The following is a 14737-nucleotide window of genomic DNA, read 5'->3' on the forward strand; positions in this document are numbered from 1 at the left end:
TATTTTTTGTCAACTGTTTTATCCTTCAAAATGTATTTTTCTAATTTAAAACACAACGCATATGTTAAAATATTAAAAACGGGGTGAAATGTTTTAGCCACGGCATAAAAAATTAGCAAAGTCGTGGACAAAGTTTCCAAGGAAAGGGACGATTCTAATCCATTTAAATTATATAAAACTAGCGGTTACGCCCCTAGATGCCTAAATTGGCTTCTGAGGGGAGGGAGAGGGGGTATTTTTTATCTAGAGGCGATTTATCCTTGGGGAATGTGGTACCCTCCACCAAAAAAGATATAAATCTTCTCAAGACTTATGGGAAGCTACCATGTAAAGGAGAACCATATCGGATCAGCAGTTAGCAAGATCCTTTGTTACTGACAGACATCATTTTATTTTATTATGATGATGTAACCAAAATATAAATCTGTAAAGTCCCAAAGCTACTATGCAAACAAAAGTGACTCCACCACTTTGGCCAAGTAGTTTTCTTTATTGTATATCTCTTCTTATACATTTATTACAAAATCTATGATTTTAAATTGATTAAATGATGGAATAATTGTCTGAATCCCTGACGCTTTGAAAGTTTATGTCAACACAAAGTTTAAGATTGAATCCCATACCCATGATATTTTAAGAAAACAGCGGATTAATCAAAGAGAGTAGGAACAATGGGCTGTTTATTACAATTATCCCCGTAGTTTTTATAATAACGTTTTCTCATTCGTTAGCTTAACAACTTTGGGGTAAATTTTGATTGGTTGACAACCACAAATTTTAATCTACAGAAGGGGCAACTTTGTGTATCATCATTGGGAATGTACTTGAGAATAATATTTTATTTCACAAAATAGATACAGAAAGTGTAGATATCCAATCACTTAACCGGACCAATATAAAGTGTAGGACCAATCCGACCAAATTATTGATAAAAAGTGTTTACATATTGTTACAAAAGGTTTTATTTATTATTTTATTCATAGGCCAGCTTTTAAAATTTTATTTAGTATGATAAAGCTTTACTCTTAGAATTTATAGCATTGGTAATTTTAGTCATTTTCCGATTTTCAGGCAGTTTTACATTGGTTTTGGGAAGGTTTCAGGCAACGCCTCTTAAGGGGCGTTTCGTCGTATTTTCACAGTAGCTTTATATAGGTTTTTTTAGGTTAGGTTTGGTTAAGTAGGGTTAGGTGATTGCCCCGCATGGTTAGGTAATTGACCCCGCAGGGTTAGAGCCACCCGCAGGGGCTAGAAATAGGGGAAGCTACTGTGAAAATACGACGCAACGCCCCTTTAGAGGCGTTGCCACTAAAGGGACTATACCCCAATTTTCTTTAGATATTATATCCCAATCCTTAAGTGGGTTTATAAAAATTACCTATTTGCTGTTTTGTACCAACAGCCAAATTCTAAAATTTAAAATTTCCCGTGTATGTTGTTAAACATAAAAAAAGGAAATATTCATTTTTGCTTTAGGTTGACCTCAAAAATGCAATCTTAAGTTCTTAACCTTTGAAACAAGGATGATAACCACAAGCGAAGCACAAACAGACACGTTAGATGGTCATAAATAGAATGGAAGAAAAATAAAAGAAAAAATATGGTAGATAGCAGAAAACAATGAAACCATTATAAATATTTAAATGTCTTTTGTAGAATGACCGACAGACAAACGGACCAAACAAATTTTATATTAGATGCTCTGTTTAAAAGGTTATATGCACGAAAACAAATCAGCTGTTCATCTGAAATAGCATCCGAGAAAATCATATTTCACTCAATTTCATAAAATGAATTATAGAAGAGCGTTGCTACAAAATATGTTAAATAATTGAAAATGGCTGTTAATATGAAGTTGATAATTTCACAATTAGACCGATTTGGCTTTGCTTCAATTTTGGCTTTTTAAAAGGGCTATTTTCCAGTATGGCCTCGAAATGGAATAATATTCGGTGGATTAGAACTCATTCTCAGCCATACTGAAAATTTAAAAATCATATGTTATATTCAAATTACAATCAATTTTCTTATCATAAAATTTAAACTAAAAATTTTCCCTTTTTAATATCCACGGAAAGCTGTCTATAATGCGGTGCGATAAATAGTTATTCTTGAATTAAGTGTTATAATGTATATCTTAATAATCTTTTAAACTCATAAAGTAAACATTAAAATCATTATGACTAGTTTTAAAATATTGTCTTTTAGTTTAAAATTTTCGAGAAACTCAAAAGAATATATCATATCTAATGATTTATTAACAAATCAAATTGGAAAATGACAAGTCATTGATAGTGATTTGTTGACACTATTATCAACTGTCAAATAATTAAAATTTGAAAAACATACAAACCAATACAATGGAGTTACATTTTATTCCAATAAATTTTAAATTACATTACACAATGTTTCAATTTTATATCAGGAATAAGAGGGATAAGCGAATTAGTATCTGGTTTATTAGAAAATCACAATTATTTTTTATTTATAATTGTAAATGTCCGTCCGTCTATCTGTAAAAAAACAGAATTGGGGAAAATTAAATTTCTTAACTGTTATTCATTAAAATTTTTAGTGAATATTACTTGTACGAGACAGCCTAAAGTGTGTCCTGTGACGTCAAAAAAAGGAAGGATGAGAGTAGAAGTGGGAAAGGAAATCCCCTAAAAAGATATGGATTTTTTTTGACGTCACAGGCTTTCTCTACTTGTACTAATGAGCATCCAGTACATAATTTACTTGGTCCGCATGTCTGTCGGTCTTGCTCCAAACAACAAACCAAAATGACAACTGGATATTATCTCTATAACTCATCACCTAAAATATGACTCTTAAATTCCCCTAAAAAAATTATGTCGATACACAACTAAATTACCAATGGCAGGCAAGATTACATTTTGATTGACGAACAATAGGCCAGTATGACGTCATTTTTATAGACACAGTAAAAAGCTTGATACACATGTTGGGGCTATATAGGAGGCTTAATACTCAACGCAACTCACTTAATAAAGAGTCGTATTAACAAAAAAGAATCCGAAGTCAGAAGTGTAATTTACGCATAGTAATGAGTTGCGCCTGTTTTGAGCCAATGCATTCTTCCCACTCTGATATATCAGCAGTAGGAACCATTTTTACCGTCTTTAGTTATGATTTGGTCTTAAGCCGAGATTTGGACCTATCACCTCTCCGCTAAATGTTGACCCACGATCGCATTATTAGACTCTATACCTATCCATTTAATTCAGATTTTATATAGCTATCCTTAGACATGCAATGAGAAACTTTTAATTTTCGATTAAATTTTCATATTTGTTAAAGGCTTTGTTGAAATCAAACCTACATTAATATTCAACAGATTGATAGAGTATTTAAAATTGTATTTTACCATGAAATGAGAATAGTAATTTATCGTATTGTATTATAGTCAGCTTTCCGCGGATATTGAAATGAAAATTATGAAATTTAAACCAATTTTATTAGCAATGACGGAGCGAAGGCCAGAGCAAACAAAACTGGTATTAATTTTTTTAAATTTTAATATTCGTGGAATATTGTCTGTAACACGATGCAATACATTATTTTTTCAGTATTGCTGAAAAACGTATCTAATCCTGCGGATATGAATCGGTTTCGAAGCCATACTGGAAAATTCAATAAAGAGTCTTATTGTCTCTTGTGTTGTATGACTGTCCTATAAGATCTCAAAACTGGAGGTAAACATTAAAGATAATGTTTTAGCTGCTTTTGCTACACAAAAAAATATTCTTCAAATGTTAAAAAGTCCTTGAGTTAAAATGACGTCATTCGGGATATTTCGGCCAAAAGTTTTAAAATTTATTGGAGATTTTTTAAGTGCATATAAAAATGACGTGATACTGGCCTAATATTGGTAACTAAGTCTGTGTATTGGTCATTTTTTTATAGGCACTTTATAGAGCTTCTAACAAATTTTAATTTTACATATTAATAATTATGTGAATCCTTAAAATAAAAATGCACATTTCTTTAATTTACATAAAAATAATTTACTTAATTAATTTCAGGCAAGTGACAAGAAAAGTGAGTAATTTGACAATGGAGAAAGCATCTCGGAAAAGTCGAGACTTGAAAGAAATTAATTCATACACATAACTTTTACCAGGAAATTTCTACCAGTTCAAGTTAAATAAGAATTGTTAAAAGCGAAGCGATATGTCCGTATATCACTGTCCAAGAATAGTTTTTTTTATAGCGTCGTATTATAGACAGCTTTCCGCGGATAATCTTATGATTGTAAATTTTTATATTCGTAAAAAGTTGGATATAATACGATGCTAGACATAATTTTTTCGTATGGATGAGAACCGGTTCCTATCCACCGGATTTGAATGAATATAAGAAAAGTTTTTCATAGCATCGTATTATGGACAGCTTTCCGTGGGTTTATAAAAATACAAGATTAAAAGCAGTTTTGTTAGATCCGATGGGTCGAAAGCCCAAAACCGGTATAAATATTATAACTTTTATTTTGATACTCGTGGAAAATTGTCTGTAATACGATGTTATAAGTTTTCAGTATGAATGAGAACTGGGGTTCCAGGACAAACGCAGGAGTCCCAAACGTCGGAGTGGACAAACGCAGGAGTGTTATGATATTAATTGGATTAAGTATTTCTATACAGATTAGATTAGGTTAAGGGGTTAAGCATATAAAAAACCAATGAGATGGTCTAAAATAAGTTAAGTTAGGTTAAGTGTCCACTCCTGCGTTTGTCCACTCCAACGTTTGGGACTCCTGCGTTTGTACTAGGACAAGAACTGGTTCTAATCCAGCGGATATTAATCGGTTTTGAGGCCATACTGGAAAAAAAATCATCTAAATCTTCCTTGTCTATTGGCAGATTTAAATTAAGAAACATAGATTGCTTAAAATTCAATGAAAAGTTATATTTCCTATTTTAATTACGAACCAGTTAAAATTTTAACATAGACTTTACTAGCATACATCTAATTTTAAAAATCTAATCTAACTGCATAACTTTATAGCGTGTTATTACTGCGATTCATATTATGGTATTTGGTATTTATTAATTCCACTAACTAACATCATTTGGTATACAAGAATAATTATATAACAAATATATGAAATTATAAGATACAAATTTAGAGATTACATTATTACATATAATAATTTGATAACTATATCATAAGGTTTGGCAGTTGTTAAAATTGTCCTTGTTGTGTTAAGTACAAAAACAAGGATGTATTTGATCTTTAACCCCTAAAAGTCGGGCTCCTTGCCGCACCTTTTTCTACAAACAGATATTTAAGTTTTAGAATATAGAGTAGATTCACTTCTTAAAAGTCAAATACATTTTTTTAGTTTTAAAAAATCTTCCAACTTTTTAAATAAAAATCTACTAAACTTCATATCATCGTTATATAAAAGCTGTTTGTGTATCGAAGCATCTTGCTTAACGCTCAACCGATATGATTCTCCTTTGCAGTGATTAATTTTATAGATCCATTGAAGGTTTATAACTGTTTTAGGGCAGGGATCTATAGTGATAAACCATTGGCCGATAAATTGAGGTACATATCACCAATGATGATACACAAAATTACCCCATCTCTATATTACAATTAGGGGTTGAAACGTTTGGACAGTGACACGCAACCTAATAAACCACCATCCCCCAAAAAGAAATCAACTGTGAAAAATGCTCCCTTCCCTCCAAAAAAACCGCCTTGTTTTGGAATAAGAAAATAAGAATAGAAAAAACTGGTGAAATTTTAAATCAGATGTTACAAAAACTATGACAACGATTTGTTCAAGACCTAATCATGTAGTCTTCCCTCCAATGATTCAACTCACCTCCAATGTCCTGCAAGTTGTGAGCATCCTACTACTGCTGGAGGCTCCAGGTTTGCCTGCAGCCATCAGCACCAGGTTCCAGCAGGAACCACAGGATCAGGTATAGTTATTTATTTATTGATTGCATCGTTTTATAGACAGCTTTCCGCGGTTATAAAAATGTACAATTATAAGATTAAAACCAGTTTTGTAAGCAACGAGATTCCAAAGCAGGGACTAAAAAAAAACTGGTTTTAATATTACGATTGTACATTTTTATATTCGTATAAAACTGGATATAATAAGATAACACATGATTTTAGTGTGGCTGTGAACCGGTTCTTGTCCACCGGATATTAATAGGTTTCGAAGCAGTACTAAATATATATTACCACTTTCCCTGCCAAGGGTCTAGTCGAGCATATGAAATCCTCCCCTTTATTTTGAAATATACTGGAAAAAGGGGGATGGGGGGAGGAGGGATAGTTTTTCGTTTGTATGTTAATTTCTTTATGTTAGGTTATATTTGGTGAGGGTTAACCATGCATAGTTAGAGCACCACAGCTATAGGCCGCGAAATGTATTAAAAAAATATATTCAAAAAAATTAGAAATATAGATAGAAAAATAAACAATTTAAAAAGATAAATAGTTTTTCAAAATTTTTTTAAAAAGTGAATATAAATGTGAATATCCAACTAACTTGAAAATTAACACCTTAAAACTAAGTGGGAGGTAAGTTGTGCTAAAATTCCGTAAATGTGCGAGTTTTAAGGCTTAAAAACAGTAGTAAAACGATATAATATAAATATATAAAATTTTTGGTCTAAGGTTCTATTCAATAAGGAATACACATATTTAGTGAATATTATCGTTCTACTACTGCTTTTAAGCCTTTTAACTCACACCTTTACGGAATTTTAGCACAACCTACCACCACCCCTTTATCATAATTATTGGAATAATTTATATTTATAATTATAATAATGTTAATGTATTAAAAATAATATTGATAGTAAAAATTTTGATATACAATATAGATAGAAAAATAAATAATTTAAAAAGATAATAGTTTTTTAAAAATATCTCTTTTGAAAAAGTAAATATTAATGTTAATATCCAACTAACTTGAAAATTAACACCTTAAAACTAATTTATCATAATTATTGGAATAATTTATATTTAATTATTAATAGGAATTGAATATGCTACCTAATCAAATTAAACCACATTGAAATAAATAAAAAATAAGATATATTTCTTATTTTCAAAGTTTTATTTTAACCTTCTGTATTTCTTTAACATATCTCAACCCGCTCGTCGTCAGGGAGGTGATAGGTTCGAATCACGGCCAGACACCGTGTCATAACTAAAGATGTTTCTACTGCTGCTATGTCATGTGCGCGACATAAATAGTTAGAGTAGGGAGAGTGCCTTGGCCCATAAACAGGCAAAACTTATTAACACAGTTAGGACAACTCAGACAAAGGTCATGCAAAGAAAGGGTTGGTTGTCTGTTGGATGTTACTTAACCTAATATCTATTGGTGTTAGAGTATCGCATCCCATTACAAGCGGATGATACTCTAGATTCTCTAGATCACTTAATAATCGAAGGAGAATCTCGCACTTACGAGGTCAGTAAGTATTAAGGTAATTTGGCTTTTGCATTATTTTTTATTTTGTTATTATAATACATTTCACAAATATTTAAAACTTATAATAAATACGCATTTATGATATTCTCATACGACGGATAATTATTCAAATCCAATTCTACCCAAAAAATCATCAATAATTCACAGGAAAAAATACATTAATCAAATTACATTCAAATCACATGCGGTGTAAATATTCAAGGAATACAATCAATGGCTAAACTCAAAATTTCTTCATAATAAAAATGGCTTAATATAAATAGACTCACATGAATTGTACAAAATATTAGGATAAAACCACAAAATGTGAATGTCCAAGGAATACAATCAGTGGATAAACTCAAAATTGCTTCACACTAAAAACGGCTTTCAACATTTCAAACAGGCATAAAAGTATAAAACGTATTTAGATAAAATAACATAAGGTGTTTATGTTCAAGTAATATAATCAGTGATGAAACTCAAAAATTGTTGCAAACTAAAATGACATTCATTAAATTGTAAAACAATTTACATTTTGATAATGTTGAATCTATTTTACATTTCTCAAAGTTATACTTAAAATTGCTGTATAACAAAAATGACAACCTTTATTGCATTCACATGACAATTGTACAACAAATCAAATCTAATTGCAGTCATGTAATTCAAGGAATTCAATCAAAGTTAATGTTATAATTTGCTAATTTTAAAACACCATTTACAAATTAGGCATACATATAGATTATGGTCAGAGATATACTTCAATAATCCATTCAAAGGTTCTTGTGATTCAACATCCACCCACTTTTCTCTCCTGAAAGCGTTATATTTACAAACTTGATAAAAATGGTTTAAAATTACAACATATTGCCCAAATTTTTTTTGCAATTTCTAAATTAAAGTGTAAAATATTTTAGAGGCATCATATGAGTTTAACTCTATAAAATGCAATTCATATGAAATTTATTCCTTTTATATTGACACAATAGAAAAAAGAATATATATATTGAATAAGTTTAAATATAGAGGATAAGTAATATGTAATATAATTAGTATTTGAAGGGATTTTTCAAATAATGTTATACACTAGGAAAGTGGGGGAAGGGGGGTTAAATTTGAAAATCAAACTATACAATTCCAAAAATTTTTAAAAAATCTTAAAATGCTTTGGGATTTAGAAAAAATAGCATACTTACATTAGGTATATAATAAAGGAAATTTTTTACATATTTTCTTATACTTTTAAAATATTTAATTAACCCTACCACTATCTGTGATATTAATGCCAGTAAAGAATGATTTATATTACTGTTTTTGGATTTATACTCCTGATTTATATCATACATTTGAACTGAATACAGCGTGAAAAATATTTATGAATATGGTGTTAATTTTATTAATAATTTATGTATTGTTAGCACAGCCTCTACTCCATAATTATTTCTTCGTGTTTGTTTGTTTAAGCAATATTTATGTCATTTAAGGAATGAGCCTTTTATACACTTTTGAAAATGTAAAGTTAAAAGAAAATAACTTTTAATTATGTTATATTTATTTCCATATAGAATAATATTAAATTTTTTTTATATTTTTTTCCAACATTTCTTGCATTAAGATAAGCGATATTGGCTGGCAGCTCCAAGTACAACTACTGCTACCAAAATTTAATTTGGAGAATTCTAATATAAAATTTTCGAAAATTTTTTGGATAAAATTATCTTTTAGATTGAAAATATAAAAATTATCAATTTTTTAGCCCTCTAGCTCTAATAGGACCAACTAAGCTTTTAAGTGTTAAAAATAGACTATTTAGACCTGAAACTTTATATGTAAAGTGTTAGGTATAGGAAAAAAATATATCCCTTTTTACAGATTATTTTTTATTTCTATCCCGTCCTTTCCTTCTGGTTGAACAAGCTGATCAATAAATGAGTTTCATACTAGCAACATAAACTGACAACAATTCTTCCCATGTAAAAAAATACATGTATATTCTATATAAATTTATTTAATATTATTGCAGTTTGTGCTACTTAATATCATATCATCATAGGAAGACCAATTTTAATGTGCTGTTTTAAAAATGCGCGTTTTATGAGAATTTTTTCTCTACAGGTTGTGAAACTTGGAGACCAGGTTATTCTGACCTGCCAACTAAAAGATCCTTATGGAGACGTTCAGTGGACAAGGTAAAATTTTTAAAGCTTTTTATAGTGCCTTTAAAAAATGACATCATTTGAATTTGAATAATGGCCTGCCATTGGTAATTTAGTCTGTGTATTGGCCTATAATTTGCCAATCGTATTGTATGATGTCATTTTTTAATATGTGCTAGCAATAAATTTTTTTTTATTGCTAGCACAGATTCTAAAATTTTTCGCACAAACAGACGTGAAGCTCAATATATATATAGTACAACAAACGGACATACCAAAATAAATTATGCACACTTGTTACATTGCAATGTCGTGATTATTGATATTCTGCGCTTGTATATATTATCGTGCCTCAACAAACAAACTTTTAGATGTAAGATTTTTTAGTAACAATTATAGAGTTGATTCTTGATATTTATCAAAAAACTAGAATAACGTGCAAAGATAGAGAATAACGGACAGACATACAATTGTACACTCAGACATTATGTTAAACAAATATTTTACAGACAGAGCCCTAGATGATCAAAGGAAAAGAGCTTTGCAATAACATTCACACACACGCACCTAAGCACACACACACTCACACACACCCACACACACAGGCGTCTCTGGAAAAGTTTTGAAAAAAATTAACAGCATTGGATCTTACATACCTCATTTGACACGAATCAAAACCCTTATACTTAGTCTGCTTAGGTTAAAAAAATATATGTCGTCAAAATGTCTAATTTAAATACAAAACTATTTATACTTTAAGTTGTCACTATTTCTAAAGCGAAGCTTTTCTATAATTAGGTTCGGTCCATACGTCTGTACGTAACAGATAGCTTTTTTCGTTAATTTAGGCACATTTAAAATCTCCTATTGATTTCAAACTTTGCATGATGATTTATGTAGTAGTTAGGTACGATTTAGGAAGCGTAGCAACTCTATAATCGTTACCAGAATGTCCGTAAGTCCATTTTAAACAAGTTGATTTTTACTTTTTAACAACAGTTTTTTATGAGACATAATCAACCCATTGATCTGATTTTTGGAGTACTGATTCCTATTACAATGAGGTACAATATTATAAGCGAAGCATCTCTATAATCAAGTCCTAAAAATGTCAGTTTGTCCTTAAACAGTATTCCGTATTTTAGAAGTTGTGTATCAAATTTGCGTATAATTTTGTCAAAACTTGAATATTTATATTTTGCATATTCAGTTTTGAGACTCCAAAAGAGTTCGTCTGTCATACCGTTTCAATGCTTCGCTTTTATGAATGTTGTCATCCTTGTTTTTTATTCTTTTAAAAAATTTAAATTATAGACTTTTAAATAGCTCTACTCTATTATTTCCTCATTTTATGACTTGGCATATCTTCATATACACTTTTTTGTTTGTCTAGATTCCCTATACTAATAAGCTTCCAGTATACAATTTACTTGGCCAGTTAGTCTGTCATTCATGGTACACAAATATAATATCCAAACATATGTGAGTGGTGTTGGCAATTTCAATTTTATACAAAATTATTTTTCATTTATGACCACCAAACATATGTTTATAAACTACGTTGTCCATTCATAGGTATTTATTTTTTTGTTCTCCTGTAAAAATGACTTCATACAGGCCTACCAATGGTTAATTAAAATGCGTACTGGCCTGCCATTGCAGTAATTTAATCTGTGTATTGGCCTATCATTGGTCATTTGTATTGTATGACGCCATTTTATACATTATAGGCACTTTAAAGAGCTTCAAAATAATGTTTACTCTTACATAATTTTTTGTTTACTTTTTATCCTTGACACTGATTTAAGATAAACAAATTCAAATATTTGCAACTTTTATCCTAAGGAGTACAATCATGAAAATGGTTTGGCTTAAAGTTTGGAATCCAATGATATATTCACAAATGATATAAAATTTAGATTCCTTTAACATTTAGGTATGCAATCTAAAAATAAAAGAAACTTAATTATGTTAATTATAAACATGTTGAGTTTTTAGTTAAACTGTGGTATTTGTTCACCTTTGGTGTTACCAAAACAAGGATGACAACATCCATAGAAGCGAATCTCTCAAACGGTAGGACAAACGAACATTATCACTGTGTCAGAACTGAATAAGTTGATTATAAATGCATGAGTCTAAACAAAATTTTAAGCAAAATTGTTGCATAACTTCTGAAAAAACAGGAAACTGTTTAGGGACGTACTTACAATTTGGGTCTTAATTATAGAGGTACTTCTTTTATAACATAATCCCAGACGGACAGACGGACGGACGGTCTGACCCTAATTATAGGAAAGCTTCGCCTTTATCACCAAATAACAGTCATAGAAATACCCTTTTAGTAAAAGCAAAAATGTTTTTTCTTTATCTGAAGTTCAGACAGGTCTGAAGATTTTCTTTATACATATTCAATGATTTAGGGTTTTATTTGAGAAAATTGTTTCTATTTTCATTTTTTACTTTTATTTTTTTTTGTGTTAGCGCAACTCCTTTACAACTAGAGGATGTTCGTTTGTCCTTAACTTAGATTATCTGGTAACAACGTAATAACTTGCGGCTATGCCCCTATAGGTCTCTAGGGGCACTTGATAAAGGGTTTAGTTTTAAAAAGTAACATTTTTTTGGGTGGTTTATTTTCAGGGCGATTTTCTTGAGGGGGGGGGGGTCGAGATATTCTCCCCCACAATAGTTATAAACCTTTCCTGGACGTATAAAAAGCTGCATCATTAGCGACATCCTTTGTTACACACAGACATACAGACATACTGTTACTTTATGTATGGAATGTACTAAAATCTATTTTAATTAAGGAATGGATTTGGATTGGGGTTTGGAAGAGAACTCAATTCCTTTCCCAGATACAGAGTCATTGGATCACAAGTTAAAGGTAAGCAATCATGAATCTAAAGGGTTAAGACCATGACTGATAAATTAATGTCTATCCACAATGATTATACACAAAATTACCCCTCTGTAGATTAAAATTAGTAGTTGAAACTTTTGAACACTCAGTTTAATGAAACAACCAAACAAAAGTTGTTAAGCCAGCGAGTAAGAAAACGTTATCATAAAACTTTGGGAACTAGTATAATTATTAGCGCAATGTCCCCTCTCTCTCTCTGTAAGCATTTCTAATTATTTTTGTAGCTGACTGAATATTCATATCGTAATACTTATGGAGAAGCTTTGTTTCTGTCCGGCTACGTCTTTTAGAGTTGGTTACAACGCAATCCTTCCCCCATAAACCATTCCCCAACTTTTAATTTTTAAACTTTTTTAAAGGGGTTATTTTTTCTTAGAAGCGTTTTCTCTTGGGAGGGTGGTGGTTTCCAACCATAAAATAGATTAAACATTCCCAGGAACTATGAAATGCTCCCCTGTTCAGCGGTTTGCGAGATCCTTCGGTACAGACAAAGATATTTTCTTTTGTAATATTGTCATTTCAAATGAGTTTTCCTTTTAGATAATATAGATTAAATACAAAATTTATTTCATCTAATTCTATAATACAATTTAGAATAACTCTTGTATCTTGTCTATACAGGATTTAAAACAATTTAGACAACAAATGTGTTTTTCATAGAGTAAAAACTTAATAGAAAGTAAGTAAGGTATGGTTTAATAGATTGCAAGGAAGGTACATTACTGAATTTGTAAGAATTATCTAGTTATCACTCCACAATAAAATGAATAAGTAATATTTTTCTTTGAAAATATAATTGGAAAAAAAAGATTATGTTTGGCCTAAAGACATTCTATTTCACTATTCTGTGATAAGTTATATAGTTATTCTATTGAATTATTCTATGTTTAAGAATTGAATATTCATGTTAATCTATTCGGATTTGCAGACCAACACATTTGTTGAGACATAAATTCTATTTTGGAGATAAATTGTTTTTTCGTATTCATTCGAAACCATACGAAAAAACTATGTCTAGCATATAAAAATGTACAATCGTAAGATTAAAACCAGTTTTTTAGCCAGTGCCTTCGGCATCTCGGGGCTAAAAAAACTGCTTTTAATCTTATAATTGTATAGTTTATATCCGCGGAATGCTGTTTATTATACGATGCGAGAAAAAACTATTATTTTGTATCTTTCTACCACTTCTGTCTATGGTTTTAACATGCCCTGGGTTCGGATCCGATTCTTGTTATATATTTTAGGAAAAGTTTAATAGAATATCAGAGCTTTCTTCAAGGAATCTTAAGGAATAAATCAAACACTATTTACTTAACTTATGTTTTAGAAATAAAGGAGTAATCTAAAATAAATGTATAAGTATAGATCTATAATCCAGAAAACTACCTGGACCAAGTGGTGTAGATTCTTTTTGTCTGCTAGCAAATTGCTTTCTATTCTTTTGTACGGAGTTTGCTGTGTTTTTATTTCTGACGACGCTATTAGCTGATTTGAACGACTCAATACAAAAAAACCAATGAGAGGCCAGTATACACTGTAATTGACCAATAGTAAAATTTATAGTGGCCTCCCATTGGTTAATTTTTTTGATGTCATAATCTGAGTCAGCCACTTTTAGTAGCTTCATGAAAATCTGTACTGTGTCCCCACCCTGTGGGTAGAGTTACATATAGCTTATGCCTCCTTTATTCTTTTACTTTAATTAATCAATTTCACAAAAGGAGTAAATTAAACAATTATTTGTGAGATCTGAAAGGAAATACTTGGTGTAATAATGAAATTATTGAAGACAAAATAAACAAAAGGTTTGTAACAGTGGTGTGCACCGACATTTGCAGGGGAGTAAAGCTTATTTGGGGGAGATGGACTTAAGAGCCCCCTACACCCAACATTTGATTCTAAGAAAGATTCAAATTTTTAAAGTAATTTAAATATATTCAAATGAAAGTACCATTAAGAAACGCTCTGATTCTTTAAGTGATTTAGATAATATTTCTAGAAGTTAATGTAAAGTTACTTTTTTTAATAGGACAAAAGCATATTACTTCAAATAGGTCTTAGATAACTATAAGATATTCAGATTAAGAAATGAACCCATTTAAATATTTGTTTAAGACGATGCAATTTTTTTCTGAGAAGTTTAATTCTTTTTTTTCCATTTTACCTAACTTGAAGAGT

The 14737-nt window shown here is 30.4% G+C and overlaps 1 protein-coding gene across 2 annotated transcripts in view; it reads left to right on the forward strand.

Annotated features, from left to right (window-relative positions):
• Nucleotides 1-5424: 5424 nt before the first annotated feature.
• LOC145331800 (irregular chiasm C-roughest protein-like) overlaps nucleotides 5425-14737 on the forward strand; it is a 139987-nt gene continuing 130674 nt past the window's right edge. For both annotated transcript variants that reach the window (XM_080176640.1, XM_080176641.1), the window contains exons 1-3: nucleotides 5425-5957; nucleotides 9590-9663; nucleotides 12444-12520. In XM_080176640.1, coding sequence (XP_080032766.1) covers nucleotides 5799-5957; nucleotides 9590-9663; nucleotides 12444-12520 — 310 coding nt within the window. In that variant the 5' untranslated portion in view covers nucleotides 5425-5798. The remainder of the gene's footprint in view (nucleotides 5958-9589; nucleotides 9664-12443; nucleotides 12521-14737) is intronic.

The sequence above is a fragment of the Acartia tonsa genome, chromosome 11 (assembly GCF_053477335.1).
Source record: "Acartia tonsa isolate MP-2025a chromosome 11, ASM5347733v1, whole genome shotgun sequence".
NCBI classification, from domain to species: domain Eukaryota; kingdom Metazoa; phylum Arthropoda; class Copepoda; order Calanoida; family Acartiidae; genus Acartia; species Acartia tonsa.